General features: G+C 41.7%; 1 protein-coding gene across 2 annotated transcripts in view; it reads left to right on the top strand.

The window, feature by feature from the left end:
- Positions 1–22081, top strand: part of DERL3 (derlin 3) — a 31987-nt gene extending 9906 nt beyond the window's left edge. The window contains exons 3-7 of one of the 2 annotated variants that reach the window (XM_077280853.1): positions 18835–18908; positions 19062–19155; positions 20901–21096; positions 21190–21280; positions 21807–22078. In XM_077280853.1, the coding sequence (XP_077136968.1) occupies positions 18835–18908; positions 19062–19155; positions 20901–21096; positions 21190–21280; positions 21807–21909 (558 nt within the window). In that variant the 3' untranslated portion in view covers positions 21910–22078. Of the gene's footprint in view, positions 1–18834; positions 18909–19032; positions 19156–20900; positions 21097–21189; positions 21281–21806 lie in introns of both variants that reach the window. The other variant, XM_077280854.1, reaches the window with a different exon arrangement.
- The last annotated feature ends 534 nt before the right edge of the window (positions 22082–22615 follow it).

The raw sequence follows: 22615 nt of genomic DNA, 5'->3' as shown, positions 1-22615 counted from the left end.
TCCGATTTTTTGGAGACAGAGTGAGCAAAAACCTGCAATTCATGAATTTCTTTTGAGGGGGGGGTGGGGGGCGTTTACACCGTTCCACGTGTGGTAAAATTGATAAAGCAGTTTTATTCTTCGGGTCAGTACGATTACAGCGATACCTCATTTATATTTTTTTATGTTTTGGCGCTTTTATATAATAAAAACTATTTTATTGAAAAAAATAATTGTTTTTGCATCACTTAATTCTGACAGCTATAACTTTTTTTATTTTTTCACTGATGATGCTGTATGGCAGCTCGTTTTTTGCTGGACAAGATTACATTTTCAGGGGTACCATGTTTATTTATATTCTTCTTTTTGATCGCGTGTTATTTCACTTTTTGTTCGACGGTATGATTTAAAGCATTGTTTTTTGCCTTTTTTTTTATGGTGTTCACTAAAGGGGTTAACTAGTGGGACAGTTTTATAGGTCGGGTCATTACGGATGTGGCAATACAAAATATGTGTACTTTTATTGTTTAGATTTTTTTAATTAAAATATTGATTTAATGATAGAATAATTATTTATTTTTTAAAAAATATTTTTTACAATTATTTCAAAAATGTTTTTTTTACTTCATTCTAATTTTTACACTTTGTCCCACTATGGGGCATTCATTTTTTGCAGGTTGATCGTTTTATAGCATGCAGATGAAGCAGCATCTACATGCTACAGAAGCTGTCAGCGCTGCACTCTGTACACACTGACCTGAGAGACTTCCTGACATGCACTGTGCATGACAGGAAGTTTCTCAGCCCTGGTAACCCAGATGTGGGAGCAATCGGGACCCCACGTCATGCCGCGGGTTCTCTGATCCAAAGGCAGAGGGGCTGTCAGCCCTCTGCCTGCTCCCAGAATGCTACAATCATTTTCAATCTCAGTATTCCGGGGGTTAAAGTGCCGGGAGCGGTCCTGTGAGAATCAGCTGACACTGGGCCGCGATTGGCTGCACACCCCCTGTGTGCGCAGTCGATCGCTAATGACGTACTATTCCGTCCATGGGAAATAAGTCCCAGGTCACATGGACGGAATAGTACGTCTGAGATCAGAGAGGGGTTAATGTGCTCCACAAGTGTTCTATTGGATTAAGGTCCAGGGATTGGGCTGGCCACTCCATAACCTCAATTTTGTTGGACTGAAACCAAGATTTTGCTCATTTACTGGGGTGTTTAGGGTCGATGTCTTGTTGAAACACCCATTTCAAGGGCATATGTCACAGGGTTACCGCAACAGTGTAGAGCCAGAAGACCGCAGCGTCTGATTGCTCCTACTCCAGTGCTGAGAAGAAGCACTTCTCCTTCATTTTAATGTGTTCATTTCTTCTGATAGAACAGGGGTTAAACAGCCATGTTGGAAATCCCTGTGCTCACAGCTGAACTTGGTTAGCCACTCCTTTCCCCTTTATAATCTGGGCTCTGTAACAAATCCTTGTCAGAGCTAGCTTTATTACAGCATGGCTAACGGAGGGAGTGGAGTTATTATGAGAAGGAGAGTTGGAGAAGTTATTAGTGACTGTTTCTTGGTTTGTATGCCTGGTAATTCCTTATCCTTCTCTGTTTTGGTTTATTTCCCTACCTTCACACCCCAGTGCATTCCTGTTATATGTGAGTGAATATTTTGTATGCCTGTAGTTTTCTGCTAACCCTTGTGTTGCCTTGTTTGTCGGGTTGGTGTACTACGGTGCACAGTAGCGCCTCTCTTCCCTGGGTGGGGAAAGAGAACATACGGAGGGCTAATTCAGGAGATAAGGCAAGGGCAGAGGCCACGGCATCTTCATCTTTGGAAGTATCCCGGGGAGTAGGGCGAGCTAGGGCGCCCCCTAGTCTTGGGGACAGGGAAGGATTCTCTGCTCCCGTGTCACCCGACAACTGTGTTGTGACAGTATCTTCTTCAGCGTTAGGCAACATGACCTCTTCAAAGATTTTAATATATGGTATTCAGTAAATAGGTCTGGCACCATAGTAAGAGAAACATGCCCATATCATGATGATTGCTCCACCATGATTCACTGTCTTCAGAGTGCACTGTGGGTTGAATGCGTTTGGGGGTCGTCTGATGAACTGTCTGCGGCTCTTGGACCCAGAAAGAGAAATTTTAACTTTTATCAGTCCACAAAATGTTTCTCCGTTGATGTGTTCTTTTTCAAATTGTATCCACTTTAGTACATGTCTTTCTTTAACAGTGGGACTTTGCGGGGACTTCTTGCTAAGAGATTAGCCTCACACAGGCGTTTCTAACTGTCACAGTCCTCACAGGTAACTTGAGACTGTCTTTGATCATCCTGGAGCTGATCATTGGCTGAGCCTTTGCCGTTCTGGCTATCCTTCCATCCATTTGAATGGTAGTCTTCTGTTTTCTTCCACGTCTCTCTGGTTTGGCTTTCCATTTTAAAACATTGGAGATCATTTTAGCTGAACAGCCTATCATTGTCTGCACTTCTTTATAAGTTTTACCCGCTCCATTCAACTTTTTAATCAAAGTACTCTGTTCTTCTGAACAATGTCTCAAACTACTCATAATTCTCAGGCTTTCAAGGAGAAATGCATGTATAACATGTCCTGGCTACTCTCTTAAATAAGGACCACCTTATTCACATTTGTGTCTTCACAGAATGATTGACCTCACTAATTGAACGCCACACTGCTATTATTTTGAACACACAGCCTTTCAATTAATTATTCTCATACACAGACTCAAAAACCTGCAGATCAAGAATTCTGAGTCTGTTGGTTTTCTCGTAAATTGTTTGACATGTGGTAATATAATTTAACAAAAACAGTGATTAATCTGGTCATATTGGACTGCTATTATTTTGAACACTACTGTATCTTTCAGATGCCATTTACATGCTACAATCTGTTTTGCCCATTTCAGATGCTTTTTGGCAGTTTAAGCAGATGTTAACTATGTCAAATAGCCATTTACATACACAGAGATTGACTTATAATATCCTGATTTAACAGAATTGGGTCAGATATCTGTTAGAACTCTAAGGCCACATTCATATGTTCAGTATTTGGTCAGTATTTCACATTTGTATTTGGCTAGGTGGTTGCACGACTCGTTAGAGGGTTGATTGTGACTTGTAGGATCACTACTTCCAACAAGTGGCGCTATAGAGTTAAGTCCTCTTTTTCTCAGAAGAGGCAATTTGCACATTTGTATTTGTAAGCCAAAACCAGACGTGGGGGGAAAATACAGAAGTGGTGACGTGTATCTATTATACTTTTTCTCTGATTGTTCCACACCTGATTTTGGCTTACAAATACTGACGTAATATACTTATCCAATACTGATAGTGTGAATGTGGCTGGCTATACACACTAGACGGCTGTCAGCTGAATGTTGCTTCGGCCGATTGTTCAGCAGACAGCCACCTCAGCTGAATGTCCCACACAAGAAGCCTTATTCATTGTAATCTCTTAACGAAAAGCTGCCGAGAGACACATTGGCCAGTAGCTTAGCTCAGGGAGAACAATGTGATCGACATCTACCCTTACCATCAGTTGACCGGCGGCCTCATATACATAACACTATTAGTCGATATTGGCGGGTTCAGCCAACTTTAAGAGGTATTCCCATCTCTGTGATCCTATCCCAATATATAGTAGGTGTAATAATAATAACATTAACAAATATCTCCAATTAGAAACGTAGTATAGTTTTTCTGATTCGTTATGTATTTTCCTCATGTGCAGGCATTGCAGGATCTTAGGTATCCATGGTTACAACCTCTGATATAGTGAGAGTTAGTGGTCGTAACCATAGATACCTAAGGTCCTGCAATGCCTGCACACGAGGAAAGAGACACAGCAAATCAATAGAACTATACTACATTTCTAATTGGAGATATTTGTTGATATTATTATTATTACACCTACTACATATTTGGATAGCATCTTGAAGATGGGAATACCCCTTTAAGTCTAATGTGTATGGGAGCCTTCAGGCTACATTCTGTGTGCTGGTATTGTTTTTTCTCAGACAGCACACTGACCCATAAAGTTTCATTGATCCATACAAACATGCATTTTAAAAACAAATCCTGGTGTCCAGTCTGTGAGACTAAGAATTAAGAGAACTTTCTATTCTCATCTTTTTGGGGACCAGACTCGGCCATTAAAGATTAAAGGGATTTGCATAAAACAGATGAAAAACAGAAGGCATACTTTGTAATTCAGAGATACATCGGAATTTCATCCATTTTTTACTGATCTATTGTAAAACGACAAGGATAAATAAAAGATCAGACGATCTACCTGCTTCAGTGAGAGAAAGAATCTGAAAAAACCCCAGATGCAACAAGGAGGTAATACAAAAAGCACATGAGACAAACAGCGCGTTTCTCACTGACGTAAAAATAGACACGGATGTGTTACTACGGCCTAGGGGAGAGATCACACAAGGCTCCCTGGTTGCACGTGGCATGCACTCCACACACTTGCCGCACAATTATCTTCAGTAGTCACGCTGCCATCAGACAGCTATGGGTGGGGAGAGATTTGAACCCTGGGGGGTTATTATCCTAATGAACAAATCAATGTTTCAAGCCATGTCAATAATAAAATACTTAAAAAATGTATTGCAGCAATAGTAAGTGTGTAAAAAGTATAAGAGTGAGTGAAGCATTCATGTCACGGCCGCCATCCAGCCGAGAAGCGCAGCGGCCAGGTGTTACTGTAGTTTTAAAGTTTCCTATTAAACAATCATTTGATTTTGTGGATGAAACAGCTGCTCCGTGTGCAAAATCTAGTAATTGTTATATGGGCAATCTAAAATCACAGCAGCACCTGGTCGCAGCGGCTCTCGGCCTTACCGCAAGAGATAAAGTAAAAGCATGTAAATAAGTATAAAGGGATAATGAAATACCAAATTACTTAGCTCGGCTGCTCCCATCCTGGAGGAGTTTGGGAAAGGGACTGGAAGATATGTCATCAAAGGCTGACCTGTCACGATCTCCTGCCTGGTGTTACCCCCCTTCCTTATAGTTCCAGTACAAATTATTTAATCACGTGTTTGCAGCAAGTAGGATTCCCCCAATGAAATGACTTTCTAAGACTTATGTAACTATTTCTCTAAGAATTGTTTAGATCTCGTACATATAATGATAAGAAGCAAATAACTTTCTTGACCTTGCATTCATAGAAGAGATATCAGATGGTCAAATGGTCATGAAATGCAGTCTGGCTTCACAAAATTCTAGATATTTACCCCATAATTTACTAAACTCTGAATCAGCGGTCCCCAACCTTTCTTACGTGAAACCAGGAAACAACTAAAACAAGAAGTACCCACAGACTAAGGCTATGTTCACACGCAGCATTTTGCTGTGGATTTTTCGGCATCAAAAGCCAAAGTGGTTGGCAGGGAAAACGCTGTTTTTACTTGTCCTTTTTTTCCCATTTACTAGATTGGGTAAAAAAAACCTTACAAAAATGTTGAAAGAAATGACATGCTGCGGTTTTAAAAAAATGTCCAGTGGCTCAAAAAATGCAAGGAAAAAAACAGTATATGAATGACAGTTTAGAAATCTGTAAAACAGTGTTTTTCTGCACAAAAAGATATGTGGTGTGAACATACCCTAATTCTTCGGCCGTCATAGTAATAAGTGACCACAGCATCGATTGGGATAAGCCGATGCGATCTGAGTTACCTCTGGAGCTGTCTGCAGTTGGAAAACAGCCGACGCCTGCTGTGAAAAGAGAATGCTCAGCTTCTGAACACTTTCAACACAGGGATGCTGCCATTGGGTCCCACTGTATATATGTCACTGGTCATTAGAGGGTTATTCTGGCTCTGCTCACTGCTGTATCGTGATGTCACATCATGTCTACAGATGACTGCCGGGACAAGTACGTGATCAGTGAGTATTGTGCACCTGTCCTAGTCTTTGGAATAGGACAGGTAGACGATATCTGCTAAAAGATGTCCAGCGCTACTATCTCCAAATATGGAAGTGCATGGAGGCAGAATAATCCTTTACATCTTTCCAAATGAGGTAGAATTTCCAGGAATTACAACAAGGTAGAATTACCAGGAATTTAAGGGCCCCATAATGGCAAAATTTTCGAGCCCTCTTGAGACTCTGGCTCTGACCCAGCTCCGCCTCCACCCCTCAAACCTTCCACAGTCCCACCACCCCCTCTTGGTAAAACTCCACTTCTGAATCATGTTCTCACCAATCACACACAAACAGTTCCCATCAAACACCAGATAACATACATAGCCATCAGCTTTTGTTTTGTCCAAAATATTTTGTAAGCCGCCGCAATGACAAGGTAGATTCTTTTGGCCTAGCCCTACTCTACTCTAACCTATTAAACATTTGCTAAATATCCAGTACTCTTTTTAGATATATTTTTCTTTAAAGGAATGTGTCACATTTTTTAAAATGACCAATAATACCACATACAAGGGACAAATACCGTCACACCATTGCCACACCGCATATTACCACAACATAGTGACCAAATAATACCTAATACAAAAACAAATACTGCCACACCATGGCCAGAACACATTACCACCACATAGTGATAGAATAATACCACATACAAGGAACAAATACTGCCACGCCATAACCAGATCACATATTATCCCCACATAGTGACAAAATAATACCACATACAAGGAACAAATACTGCCACACCATGACCAGAGCACATATTACCAACACATAGTGATCACATAATACCACATACAAGGATCAAATACTGCCACGCCATGACCAGATCACATATTATTCCCACAGTGACCAAATAATACAACTTACAAGGAACAAATACTGCCACACCATGACCAGATCACATATCCCCACATACTGACCAAATAATACCACATGCATGTAACACACACTGCCGCACCTGGACCAGAGCACATATTACACAACATAGTGACCGAATTATACCACATACAAAGAACAAATACTGCCACACCATGACCAGAGCACATATTATCCCCACAGTGACCAAATAATACCACATACAGGGATCAAATACTGCCAAACCAAGATCAGAGCACATATTACCTCCACATAGTGACCAAAACACCACATACAAGGAACAAATACTGCCACACCATGACCAGAGCACATATTATCCCCACAGTGACCGAATAATACCACATACAAGAAACAAATACTACCATTCCATGACCAGAGCACATATTACCACCACACAGTGACCGAATATTACCACGTACAAGGAACAAATACTTTCACACCATGACCAGAGCCCATTTTACCACCACATAGTGACCAAAAGCACCACATACAAGGAACAAATACCGCCACACCATGACCAGAGCACATATTACTTCCATATAGTGACCAAATAATACCACATGCAAGGAACAAATACTGCCACACCATGACCAGAGCACATATTACCACCACATAGTGATTGCATAATACCACATACAAGGAACAAATACTGCCACATTATGACTAGAACGTATACAGCTCTGGCAAAAATTAAGAGACCACCACATCAAAACCCTGTCATGTTATTCCACAAAATATTGATTTCTGAACTCTTCCTGAGTTAAAACATTAGTATTGTTGTTTCTAAATGATTATGAACTTGTTTTCTTTGCATTATTTAAGGTCTGAAAGCACTGTTTCTTTGTTTTTATTTTGACCATTTCTCCATTTCAGAAAAAAAATACAAAATTTATTGCTTGGAAAGTCGGAGACATGTTGTCAGAAGTTTATAGAATAAATGAACAATTTACATTTTACTCAAAATATACCTGTAAAGAGAAAAATCGGACAAACTGAACATTTTGCAGTGGTCTCTTAATTCTTGCCAGAGCTGTATAACCACCACGTAGTGACTGAATAATACTACATATTACCACCACATAATGACTGAATACTCCAATATTGATCATTAATAAAATAAAACCCCACAACATTAATATTACCATGAGTGCCGTTATACACAGGAGCTCTGTACATAGTGCATAGTATCAGTGTACAGGTAACACCGACTCACCAGTGACATCTCTAGTTGAAGTCCTTTATCTTTGCTTTTATTCTTCATCTAAGCTCAGATGGCCATCACTTGTACCAGCCAGCACTCATCTGTCACAAATCATTAAGGGATTCGTGACAGCTCTGGGTCTGTTGAAATTTAAATATTGATTTTTCCTTCAGCTGATGTTGTTGGTAAACACTCCCACCTTCCATTATATAATCACATGTCCCATCAGCTGATCGTTGGTTATAGAGTTCCTCTATGCAGATCAGCTAGGGGTGTGGAACTCTTCTGTGACAGTGGTGTTGCTGATGTTTGAGTTTTGATTCCAGGTGCTGGTGGTGGGGGTTAAAATTACCGTTGTATTGTCAGGTGACATCAAGCCCAGGGGTTAGTAAGGGAGAGCCATCTATAAAGCGCCCATTACTAACCCCATAGTAGGTATTGTTATAAATACACAGCAACAATAAAATCTTTTATTTGAAATAAAACAAAACACCACGTTTAACACTCTTATTTAAAAAAAATAAATAAATTTAAACTCCCCTTACGACAATTCCATTAAAGCCCTTGTCCCCTTTAAAAGACAGAAAATAATGAACAACCATAATACTCACCTTACGCCTAATCCATTGAAGCCCTTGTCACCTGTAAAAAAAAAAAAAGAAGAAAAATAATAAACAACCATATCCCTCACCTGTCCAAAGTGAAGATTAGCATTACTGTCCCATGCCTTAATCCAACTCTGCGATATCTGGCTTACAACCTGAACGGTGGAATGATACGACCACCCAGGCTGAAAACCATGAGACAATGGATAAAACACGGTGTTTTGTTTTATTTTAAATAAAGGATTTTATTCCTGCTGTGTTTTTTTCAATAGTTACTATGGGGTTAGTGATGGGGGCGTCTTATAGATGCCTCTCCATTACTAACCCCTCGGCTTGATGTCACCTGACAATACAAAGGTGACATCAACCTCAAACCTATTACCCCACTTGCCATCACCACAGGGCAAGTGGGAAGATCAAGACTAAGTACCAGACTTGGCACATTTTATGTATGCACCATTTCTGGGGTGGCTGAGGGCTGATGTTGGTAGCCTGGGAGTGAGAGGAAATATCTCTGACCCCTTCAAAGGGTATTAAAGGGAACCTGTCACCTGAATTTGGCGGGACCAGTTTTGGGTCATATGGGCGGGGTTTTCTGGTGTTTGATTCACCCTTTCCTTACCCACTGGCTGCATGCTGGCTGCAATATTGGATTGAAGTTCATTCTCTGTCCTCCGGAGTACACGCCAGCGCAAGGCAAGATTGCCTTGCGCAGGCGTGTACTCCTGAGGACAGAGAATAAACTTCAATCCAATATTGCGGCAAGCATGCAGCCAATGGGTAAGGAAAGGGTGAATCAAACACCCGAAAACCCCGCCCATATGACCCAAAACTGGTCCCGCCAAATTCAGGTGACAGGTTCCCTTTAATATCAACCCACAGCTGTCTGTTTTGCCTTTGCTGGTTTGAGTTTATAGTGGGACCCTACGTCATTTATTTTTCTGGGGTCCCCCATAAATTCACCAGAAAAGGCTAAGCAAACAGCTGTGAGCTGTTATTATTAGCCTGGGAACCTTATGGGGTATTATCCCTTGTACCAGATTATTACCATGAGCTGCCCAGTCGTGGACTTTCCCTCTGCTGGTTATGAAAATTGGGCAGGAACACATGCCTTTTTTTATTTAATTCTTTATTTTACAAAGGTGTTACACAGCTGCTGCTAAATACACCTCTCATCATTGTCGCCTGCTCACACTAATCTTTGCACGACCAGGAGAAAATGATGAGAGCTGCCTTCAGCTGCCGGCGCCTGAGACCGGTACTTGTTAGGCTGATGTCTAAGATTATATTGCAAAACCCTGTTGACAGGTTCCCTTTAAAGGGATTTTCCGGGTCAAATTTATGATAAGGCATTGATTACTGTACACACTGTTTGGATTCCGCTGTTTCACTTACCTGTGCCCTCACTGAAATCTTTACAAGCCTCTATTAATGGTATATATTTCATTCATCTGATGCTTTTAACCCTTTAAGGCCTGCATCCTCACTCCCATCTCTGCTAGCCTCTATTAATGGTATACATTTCATTTATCTTACTGAGTTTGTTCCCTGATGCTGTATGGTCATCTCACTTGATCAAAGAGCTAATGATTAGTGATGAGCGAATATACTCGTTACTCGAGATTTCCCCAGCACGCTCAGGGGTCCTCCGAGTATTTTTTAGTGCTCGGAGATTTATTTTTTATTGCTGCAGCTGAATGATTTACATCTGTTAGCCAGCTTGATTAGATGTGGGGATTCCCTAGCAACCAGGCAACCCCCACATGTACTTATGCTGGCTAACAGATGTAAATCATTCAGCTGCGGCAAGAAAAACTAAATCCCGAGTACTAAAAAATACTCGGAGGACACCCGAGAGTGCTCGGGAAGGCTCGAGTAACGAGTATATTCGCTCATCACTATTAATGATCCATGTTGGTCTACAACTTTCAAGAAAGTTTTTTTGGGTCTGCAAGTTTAAAGAAAAAAATTGACCATATCCAACAGGTAATTTTCTCTCACTCCCCTAATATCATGCATTCTCTTCTCTCTTGCTCTCCATCTAACTCACTTTTTTGTCTTTGAACCGGTCATGGAAGGTTACCTGGCTCCTCGCATCTTCTTGCCCTACTAAGCAGACCAGTGACCCTTTTCCCTCACAACTCCTTCAGTCCCTTTCCCCTTCTGTCACCACTTACCTAACTAAAATATTTAATCTCTCTCTCATCTGGAATTTTTCCCTCCGCCTTCAAACATACCAGCATATACCAATTACTTTAAAAAAAATCCCTTGGCCAGAATTGCTAACTACAGACCTTTCTCTAATCTCCCATTCATTTCTAAACTACTTGAATGTTTAGTCCACTCTTGCATAATCCCCTATCTTCTCAGATAATGCTTTTATTGACCCTTCTACTAAAACTGACCTTACTAAAGTCTGTAATGATCTACTTACATATAAATCTAATGGTCACTGCTCCCTGCTGATGCTCCTGGATCTCTCTGTAGTATTCCACACTGAGTCATGAACACTGACCTTAACTGAGGCAAGGGAGGCCTGCAGATCTTTGGATGTTGTTGTGCTGTATTTTGTGACCTCTTGAATGAGTCGTCGCTGTGCTCTTGGGGTAATTTTGGTCATCCAGCCACTTCTGGGAAGGTTCACCACTGTTCTATGTTTTCACCATTTGTGAATAAACTCTCGCACTGTTTTTCGCTGGAATCCTAAAGCTTGAGAAATGGCTCAATTACTTTGTTTCTCATTTGGTCCAGAATTTCTTTGAATTGCGGCATGTCTAGCTTTTGAGGAACCTTTGGTCTACTTCACTTTGTCAGACAGGTTCTACTTAAAGGAAAGGTGCCGCATTTTATTTTTTGTATTAAAAATAATTGTTTATATAAACAATTATTTTTCATACAAACTTCCTTTTTTTAACTTTAAAATTTTTTTTATTATTAATTTTTTTTTAAGCCACTGGGCGCCGCCATTTTGCTTTGCAGGAGTGTAAGTGAAGCTGCACGTCACTTACACTCTGCATTTACGGCAGCCCAGGGCATAGAGATCTGCGGTCGGGAGCCGACTCTATAGCTAGCATTATAAGCTGCTTTCTGCTGTGTCTGGCCACGCCCCCTGAGCCGTCCTGCACAGCAGAGGCAGGAGATCAGCGCAATCTTCCTGGAGCTCACACTGCAGCTGTGAGCTCCAGCTCCCAGGATAATCGCAGGAGCCCTGCAGCTATAGGAGGAGGAGGAGAAGACCAAGGAGGGGAGGGAGAAGAAAGGACTCAGCAGGGAGCCGTAAGTATCAGTGGGGAGGGGGAGAGGGAATCTATTCCTATCCCTTGTGGTGCTGATTCTGAGCAGTGTATCTCCTCCCATGTGTGTTACTGTCTGCTGAGCTGTGTATCTAATCCTCTCCTGTGTGATACTGACTGAGCTGTGTATCTAATCCTCTCCTGTGTGATACTGACTGAGCTGTGTATCTAATCCTCTCCTGTGTGATGCTGACTGAGCTGTGTATCTAATCCTTTCCTGTGTGATACTGTCTGAGCTGTGTATCTAATCCTCTCCTGTGTGATACTGTCTGAGCTGTGTATCTAATCCTCTCCTGTGTGATAGTCTGCTGAGCCATGTATCTAATCCTATCCTGTGTGATACTGACTGCTGAGCCATGTATCTAATCCTTTCCTGTGTGATACTGTGCTGAGCTGTGTACCTAATCCTCTCCTGTGTGATACTGTCTGCTGAGCCATGCATCTAATCCTATCCTGTGTGATACTGTCTGCTGAGCCGTGTATCTAATCCTCTCCTGTGTGATACTGACTGAGCTGTGTATCTAATCCTCTCCTGTGTGATGCTGACTGAGCTGTGTATCTAATCCTCTCCTGTGTGATACTGTCTGAGCTGTGTATCTAATCCTCTCCTGTGTGATACTGTCTGAGCTGTGTATCTAATCCTCTCCTGTGTGATAGTCTGCTGAGCCATGTATCTAATCCTATCCTGTGTGATACTGACTGCTGAGCCATGTATCTAATCCTTTCCTGTGTGATACTGTGCTGAGCTGTGTACCTAATCCTCTCCTGTGTGATACTGTCTGCTAAGCCATGCATCTAATCCTATCCTGTGTGATACTGTCTGCTGAGCCGTGTATCTAATCCTCTCCTGTGTGATACTGTCTGAGCTGTGTATCTAATCCTCTCCTGTGTGATAGTCTGCTGAGCCATGTATCTAATCCTATCCTGTGTGATACTGACTGCTGAGCCATGTATCTAATCCTTTCCTGTGTGATACTGTGCTGAGCTGTGTACCTAATCCTCTCCTGTGTGATACTGTCTGCTGAGCCATGCATCTAATCCTATCCTGTGTGATACTGTCTGCTGAGCCGTGTATCTAATCCTCTCCTGTGTGATACTGTCTGAGCTGTGTATCTAATCCTCTCCTGTGTGGTAGTCTGCTGAGCCATGTATCTAATCCTTTCCTGTGTGATACTGTCTGCTGAGCCATGCATCTAATCCTATCCTGTGATACTGTGCTGAGCCTTGTATCTAATCCTACCCTGTGTGATACTGTGCTGAGCCGTGTATCTAATCCTCTACTGTGGGATACTGTGTGCTGAGCCATGTATCTAATCCTATCCTGTGTGATACTGACTGAGCTGTGTATCTAATCCTCTCCTGTGTGATGCCGTCTGCTGAGCCATGTATCTAATCCTATCCTATGTGATACTGTGCTGAGCCTTGTATCTAATCCTATCCTGTATGATACTGTCTGAGCTGTGTATCTAATCCTCTCCTGTGTGATAGTCTGCTGAGCCATGTATCTAATCCTATCCTGTGTGATACTGACTGCTGAGCCATGTATCTAATCCTTTCCTGTGTGATACTGTGCTGAGCTGTGTATCTAATCCTCTCCTGTGTGATACTGACTGCTGAGCCATGTATCTAATCCTTTCCTGTGTGATACTGTGCTGAGCTGTGTATCTAATCCTCTCCTATGCAGTCCTCTCCCCCGTTATGTGTGATCTATATGGCGGCGTTCTGTGAGAAGTATATGGCGGTACTATGTGATGTATATGGTGGTATTATGTGTGATCTATATGGCGATATGTGAGAACACTGGTGGTATTATGTGAGATCTATATGGCGGTATTATGTGAGATCTATATGGCGGTGTGCTCTATATGGCGGTATTATGTGTGCTCTATATGGCAGTATTATGTGTGCTCTATATGGCGGTATTATGTGTGCTCTATATGGCAGTATTATGTGTGCTCTATATGGCAGTATTATGTGAGATCTATATGGCGTCGTTATGTGAGAAGTATATGGCGGTACTATGTGATGTATATGGTGGTATTATGTTTGATATATATGGCGGTATTATGTGTGCTCTATATGGCGGTATTATGTGTGCTCTTTATGGCAGTATTATGTGTGCTCTATATGGCAGTATTATGTGAGATCTATATGGCGTCGTTATGTGATGTATATGGCGGTATTATGTTTGATATATATGGCGGTATTATGTGTGATCTATATGGCGATATGTGAGAACACTGGTGGTATTATGTGAGATCTATATGACGGTATTGTGTGAAGTATATTGTGGTATTGTGTGCTCGGTATTATGTGTGCTCTATATGGCGGTATTATGTGTGCTCTATATGGCGGTATTATGTGAGAACACTCTGGCGTCGTTATTTGCGATGGTATTATGTGAGAACTATAGGACAGTATTATGTGTGCTCTATATGGCGGTATTATGTGAGAACACTATGGAAGTATTATCTGCAGAAAGGGGACCAAATCTAGGGTGGTTCCGGTTGAGCAGCTGCACGCGGGTCTGGGGTAATAGAGGGGGCAGCATGACCTCCAGTTAGGTGCCTTCAGGGGAGGGCTGGTAAGGCAGCTGAAGAGAGGGGTCTCATGTTTATCGTTACTATATGGCTACATTTCCTTCCCAGCATCACCCCGGACTGCGCCTGTCACCTCGCTTTCACACATCGCCAGGACAGGATCTGAGGAGGGGAATGGGGTCTTTGCATGCAAAGCCTGGATCAGAACAGGCCATCAATCAGCAGAAATGTTTCCTGGATTTCTGAGGAGACGGTCCATCCATGTGTATAAAAGACAGCGTTCTATGTACAATCCCTGGCTGCTCTGCGCACCAAACAGGGTGCCCCCCATAGACCAGCACACTGCTCTCCTGAAATACTCTGTGCTGCTGTCACCCTGCTCCCTCCACCATATATCTCCCAGAATCCTTGCTGCCTGCCATCTTCGGTGACTGTCTACTTGTCAGTATAACTTTGCAGTCACCAACAAAATGGCTGCACACTGTGTTCCTGAATCCTCTCATCCCCTAGCAAACACCAGAAGGGGAGGAGAGGAGTGACATCACACACACGTCAGCAGACTCAGCCCATAATTACTGCAGTGCAGTAATGTGAGCTAGTTGTACACTAGGTTTTTGTCAAATTTCATTAGCTGCTCCCCCTAGTGTTTAAAAGTGGAAATGCCAAACCTTTTAAAATTATTTTTCATATTTTACTAAATTAAAAACAAATGATAATATTTTTTAAGAAAATGTAAACATTAATTTTTTACATTTTTTCAATCGCTGGAAATTTTTTTTTTTTTTATGGCACCTTCCCTTTAAGTGATTTTTTGATTGAGAACAGGAGTGCCAGCAATCAGCCTGCGTGTGGTTAGGGAATTTGAACTCAGCTTCCCAAAGATGTGATAAACCAGTTAAAATATAAATTAAGGGATGGGGGCAATCACTTCTTCACACAGGGCCCTGTAGGTTAGGATTTCTTCTTCCCTTAATAATAAAGACCTTCATTTAACCCCTTTCTGACATCCGATGTACTATCCCGTCCCCATATGACCATGGACGGGATAGTACGCCGAAGCGATCGGGGCCGGTTGTCAGCTGTTTCTCACAGCTGACACCCGGCACTAAGTGGCAGGAGCGGTCACGGACCGCTCCCAGCACTTTAACTCCTGGAACACTGCGATCAAACAAGATCGCAGCATTCCCGTGGCATAGAGAAGCATGGCGCAGGGAGGGGGCTCCCTGCGTGCTTCCTTCAGACCCTCAGAACAATGCAGGACTTGAGAAGCCTCTTTCACTGCCTGTCAGATCGCTGATCTGACACAGTGGTGTGCAAAGTGAAGCTCATCAAGAGAATGCCAAGAGTGTGCAAAGCAGTCATCAAAGCAAAAGGTGGCTACTTTGAAGAACCTAGAATATAAGACATATTTTCAGCTGTTTCACACTTTTTTGCTAAGTATATAATTCCACATGTGTTAATTCATAGTTTTGATGACTTCAGTGTGAATGTACAATTTTCAGTCATGAAAATACAGAAAAATCTTTAAATGAGGTGTGTCCAAGCTTTTGGTCTGTACTGTACATTAGAGGGCTTTGCAAATTCAACGTGATGCACGCAGACCATTCCATCAAAGTCTGCATTCCAAAATGGTGCTCCTTCCCTTCCGAGCTCTACCATGTGCCCAAACGGTGGTTCTCCCCCACATATGGGGTATCAGAGTACTCAGGACAAATGGAACATCTTTTGGGGTCCAAATCCTCTGGCTACCCTTGGGAAAATAAAAAATTGGGGGCTAAAAGATAATTTTTGTGGAAGAAAAATGATTTTTTTAAATTTTCATGGCTCTACATTATATACTTCTGTGAAACAACTGGGGGTTTAAAGCGCTCCACGCACATCTAGATAAGTTCCTTTGGTGGTCTAGTTTCCAAAATTGAGTCACTTGTGGGGGGTTTCCACTGTTTAGGCACATCAGAGGCTCTCCAAACACGACATGGCGTCCGCTCTCAATTCCAGCCAATTCTGCGTTGAAAAAGTCAACCGGTGCTCCTTTCCTTCTGAGCTCTGCCGTGTGCCCAAACAGTGGTTTACCCCCACATTTGCGGTATCAGCGTACTCCGGACTAATTGCACAACAACTTTTGGGGTCTAATTTCTCCTGTTACCCTTGGGAAATTAAAAATTGGGGGCGAAAAATAATTTTTGTGAAAAAAATATGATTTTTTATTTTTACAGTCTACATTATATACTCCTGTGAAGCCCTTAGGGGTTCAAAGTGCTCACCACACATGTAGATAAGTTCCTTAGTGGGTCTAATTTCCAAAATGGTGTCACTTGTGTTTAGGCACATCGAGAGCTCTCCAAATGCGACATGGAATCCAATTTCAATTCCAGCCAATTTTGCATTGAAAAGTCAAATGGCGCTCCTTCCCTTCCAAGCTCTGCCATGCGCCCAAACAGTGGTTTACCCCCACATATGGGGTATCAGCGTACTCAGGACAAATTGCACAACTTTTGGGGTCCAATTTCTCCTGTTACCCTTGGTAAATTTTTTCTGAAAAAAAGTTAAATGTTCATTTTTTTTTTAAACATTCCAAAAATTCCTGTGAAGCACCTGAAGGGATAATAAACTTCTTGAATGTGGTTTTGAGCACCTTTAGGGGTGCAATTTTCAGAATGGTGTCATTTTTTTTGTATTTTCTATCATATAGACCTCTTAAAGTGACTTTAAACGTTATGTGGTCCTTTAAAAAAAAAAAAAAAAGCGTTTCTTCCAAATCTTGTCTCTTGTAGCGTGTTTACACACCCTCCATGCACTTAAGAGCACATTGTATCTGCACTTATACTGATATTGGCTTGTGACCGATAAATGCAGCGTTATTTGAATACCATATTTATTATATTGATGGCTGGAACACACAACACAAGCAGTTTTTACCATTTACCCAATTTCCTCATAGATTGTAAGCTTGCATGCAGGGTACTCACTCCTCTTGAGTCTGTAATGTAAAGTGTCGCGGAATATGTTGGCGCTATAGAAATAAAAATTAACATTACATACAAATGCTAATGTTAGATACCATATATACTCGAGTATAAGTCGACCCGAGTATAAGCCGAGGCGCCTAATTTTACCACAAAACACTGGGTAAACTTATTGGCTCGAGTATAAGCCGGGTATATATTGTACCCTCATCCCTGTCCTGGTATGCATGGCTCCTTATCCCCATCATTGTATGCATGGTTCCTATATAAAAAAAACCAAAACATCCTACTTACCTTGCCTGCGCGCCCTTGCTGCATCTCGTTCCAGCATCTTCCGTCCGAGCAATCATGTGGCCCCATTCATTAAGGTAATGAATATTCATTCCACACCTAAGGGAGAGAAGAATGACTATTCATTACCTTAATGAGCGGGGCCACGTGATCACTCGGCTGGAAGAGCGGCTGGCGCCGGAACGAACAAGATGCAGAGATGGTGCGCAGGGAATGTAAGTAGGATGTGTGTTGGAAGCAGGTGGCTGCGGCTGTTGCTGTTCGCTATTACAGCGGCACAGGCTTTAGCCACAGTCGCTGGCTCCTGCCTCTGTGACCCGCTGCTCTGCCGCTCCCCCTCCCTCTTTCTGGGACAATTGACTCGTGTATCAGCCGAGGGGAAGGGGGGGGGGGGGGGTGTTCAAATGTGCTGAAATACTCTGCTTATACACGAGTATATACGGTATTTCAAATCCGATATGTTCAGATTAGAACCTGAGCTATAATCATTTAATTCTTACGATTCATGTTTGGTTTTCCAGTTTGACTTTAAACATGATTTGCTGATTCTGACTGTAAATCAGGCTAAACTGTCCAAAAAAGGTGATTGGTAAGAGATGACCATGCAAACAACTTACTTTTAAGAGAAATATCACATGGCAAGCTGACTCCCAGACGTAAGCCTCAAGCTCAGAAAGTAAACATAACAGGGAATATGTCACCAGAATTTTGCTATCCCATCTGAGGGCAGCATGATGTAGGGGCGCAGATCTTGATCCCAGCTATGTACCACTAGCTGAGCTGCTAGCTTCTGTTTTGATAAAATGTCTGTTTTATCTGCTGCAGATCTACCAGCTCTCTGAATGTTGTGTTCTCTATAACCGCGCCCACACCACTGACTGGCAGCTGTGTGTACACTGTGCATAGGCAGTCAGAGGTGGGGCAGGATTATACACAGCCTGATAAAACAGTGATTTTATTAGAACTACAGCAATCAGGCCAGTAAGTGACACATCAGTGGAATCAGTGTCTCTGCCCCTACATTATGCTCTCAGATTAGGTGGCAAAAATCTGGTGACAGATGCCCTTTAATAGTTCTTCTTTACATCTTTGAACATTGAAGTATTAACGCAATGTTTTATTTTCACAGATTTGGAGACTAGTAACCAATTTTCTGTACTTCGGACAGCTGGGTTTCAGTTTTGTTTTCAAAATGATTTTTACGTATCCTCACATTGTAGAAGGGATCCACCCTCTAAATATGGACATGGGAATGTGTGTTGCTGTCTTTAATAATGTCACAATATAGAAGTCACTAAGTGAAATACATGGTTACTTTGGTTGTTAGTTTCCTTTACAGATATTTCTTCTATCCAGGTACAGATATTGTAAAATGTTGGAAGAAACCTCCTTTAGGGGGCGCACAGCAGATTTTGTGTTCATGTTTCTCTTTGGAGGACTCGTCATTACAGTATCCTTTTGTTGTTTTAAATCGTCGCAGATACTGAAAATCTTTAAATGAACTCCGATCCAAGAAATGTCTTTATATTAGTAAGAGAGAAATAAGAAAACTCTGGGTTAGTAGAAAAGCTTATGGTGAGGTTTTTCTTCCTTAATAGGGACTTTAAAATGCAGCTGTATTACCTCAGTGTAAAGCTAGTGTTATACCAGTAGCACATGACTAGGACAGTGCTCACATGCAGGCTATCCCCGCATGTGTTGTGGCTGTCGGACAGTTGCGAGACATGCAGCCGCGGGGACTAGAACATATTATTCGAGCATGCCGAAGACACTCAGTTACCACCCGAGCATGCTCAGATAACACCTTATTAGAGCACATTCGCTCATCACTAGTGAACACAACCTTTTCTAATGCAATTTTTGCACTCTGACACGGAGTTAGAACATGAAAGAGCCATATTTTCATTTTTGAATGGGCAGCTTGATTGTAACACATTTTCACTATGCTTCATCATCTATTTGTCAATTAAAATAAGTTTCTAATACCATTTTTTTGCAACAACAAATCAAATCTGCCAATATGTGTGTGTAAATAAAGCAAGTATCATATGATGGCTGTATCCTTATAGTTACAAATATCTGGCTAAAAAACCTATAAAATAAAAATGTTATTTTAGTAAAGGGAATCGGTCAGCAGCTTTTTGCTACCTCATTAGCATAATGTAGGCAAAGAGACCCTGATTCCAGCAATGTATCACTTAGTTTACTGGGTGCATTGGTTCTGACACAGTCAGAGTTCTTAGATTTAGGAATGCAGCACAGCTGATGAAGCTAACCCCACCCACGGGCTCTCTATGTACATTGTCTAGAGACAGTGAGCTGCTTATCACAGGAGGGGGTGGAGTCCGATTACACAGACTGCAGTAACTGATGTAGTCCAGACAATGATGATCATAAGGTGATAAAACCTTCAGAATAAGTAAACAGTACCCAGCTGGACATGTGACACATCATTGAAATCTGTGATTTAACCCCTACCTCATACTGTCCTCAGATTACATAGCAAAAACCTGCTATCATATTCCCTTTAAAATACATTTATAACTTCGAGATGGGAGTATCGATTCACAAGACTCCTGTCCATCAGCCTGGTCAGTAATCTTTGACCACTGGACTGGAGGCCTACAAAACTCACTACCTCTCAGAATAGTCAGGAGATTCGCAGACCACCTGGCCAGCAGCCACAGATTAGTGACCTAGCTGATGGATCGGAGTGCTGCGAATCGATTCTCCACTCTCAATCTCTCACCTAGTCACAAGAGAGAGAGGATGATTGTAGAATCTTTGTGGCTCTGACTGCTGGTATCACAATTGATCACTAGAATGAGGATCAGAAACCCACTGATCTGGAGCACTGTACTCAGAGCTAAAAGACTACTACTGACTATTCATGTTTCTTACCTATCCTGTGGATAATAAATGTTTGTAGTGGGATAACCCCTTTTATAAATGCTCCTTCTGTATAGTATTCTATGGGTCTGATCATACTCCGCATGTAATCTTTTTAGGCTTCTTTTGACTATACGGGGGCTCATGTGGCGGCCAATTTCTCAGGAGCATTTAGGTCCTCCCGAACCTTTGCATCTTCTTTAGGTATCATCAATACTGTAGCTATAAAAATAAATGTACATTATTTGAGCCGCCAGTGATTTCTTTAGGTCTAAATTGTCCAATCATGTCCTAAACAAGAAACAGGTGTTTGGTCTTTTTGTCAATCTCTTCTTCATGGGCCAGGCTTTTACTCTGATGTTGGTATACATTTGGTGCCGCAGAAATCCTTCCGTTCAAATCAATATTCTTGGCATTCTTACAGTCCAGGCGCCATACATGCCCTGGGTACTTCTGGCTTTGTCCCTACTAGGGGACGATTCCGTTCTTGTGGATGCACTAGGTAAGATATGTGACCTCCAGGTCCGCTTTTTTACATGTGTTCAGAGGTGGCCCTATTTTAGGCTGTATGTAAAATGTTTTTCTTCCGTTTCAGGCATTGCAGCTGGGCACATTTATTACTTTCTTGAGGATGTTTTCCCAAACCAACCAGGAGGAAAGAAGCTCTTAGTTACTCCCGAAATTATGTAAGTATGAAAATGATGGGTCCTGTACCCTGCGTTAGCGAGAGTTTGGTTAATAGGAACTTGATGAAGTAATAGACAAGCAGAAAAACCCTTTCAGTGTTACCATAGGGTAGTGATCCTTATACAAAAAAGTGATGCTGTCCAGACCACTCATTCCCTGCCCACTGAGGTAGCAGATTGGCTGCAGGGTGAAATGACTGGTGGTTGGCCAATCACATCACTTCTGCTCCTCCAGAAATTGGAGCAGTGGTGGTGGGGATGATTTGATTGGTAAGTATTGATAGTTTTTTTTTTTTTTCATAAAGATCTCTACTTTTTAATCATTACAAATGCAGTGAAGAGCGCATTTAGATCAGGACATCTTGTACTTGGTTTTCCACCATATAAAAACAATATGCGCCATGGAAATAAGAAGTTGTTCGATAAATGTATGTTACAAAAACTAATGTCATAATAGTTGTGCAGGATTTCTTAAGGGAGGTAGAAACATTACCTTCTGAAAGCTTTATCTGTGTGTCTTCCGCAGGAAACAGATGTTTGATGAGCCTCACGTGGAGCCCAATTACAACCCTTTACCAGAAGATATTGTGAACCAATTGGTCAACAGGCAGCTGCCTCAAGTTGACTAAAGCAACAGTATTAAAACCAAATTTCCTGCATATCTTAAAATAAACGATTTTTCTAAGCTATGGACTTGTGCATTCAAGTTAGGCAGTACTGTGAATCAGTTTTAAAGAGGCCCTCCCAAAGTTTTTATCCTCTATTTTATTGCAGTCATCATATTACATAGCAATGTGTACTTACAATTGCTCATTTTGCCTTCCTACCCAATAAATTCTTCTCTTTTCTCTGCTCTATGCAGAAACAGGAAGTCGTGTCCTCGCAAAAAATCATTCCCCTCTTCAAGTCCTGATCCAGCTGCTCCCTCTGCCCCCACGCCAGAGACTGTTTCAGTGAATTATGGCTCATACAGGGAAAATTGAGCACCTGATTCTACATAGAGCTTAGAAGGTTTCAGTTAGTCAGTTTTTAATCATGTGATGTCATAGATCAAATAGAAAAGAAGTATTAGCTGGGTAGAAAGGCAAAAAGAGCAATTGTAAGTGCACAGGGCTATATAATATGATGACTGCAATGTATTAAGAGGATACAAATTTTGATGAGAAGAGCACTTCGTAATTTTCTTTTCTCTGCTCTGTATAGAAACAGGAAGTCTCTTATCCCTGCATGAGTTATCCCGATCTTCAACTACTGACTGAGCATAGCAGCTACTCCCTCTTGCCAAGGACTTTTGCAGTGATGACTCATTTAGGGAAGAGACTTCCTGTTTCTACA

The sequence above is a fragment of the Ranitomeya variabilis genome, chromosome 1 (assembly GCF_051348905.1).
Source record: "Ranitomeya variabilis isolate aRanVar5 chromosome 1, aRanVar5.hap1, whole genome shotgun sequence".
Taxonomy (NCBI): Eukaryota; Metazoa; Chordata; class Amphibia; order Anura; family Dendrobatidae; genus Ranitomeya; species Ranitomeya variabilis.
Note: the sequence above shows the minus strand (reverse complement) of the source record. Positions and strands in the feature narration are given on the sequence as shown.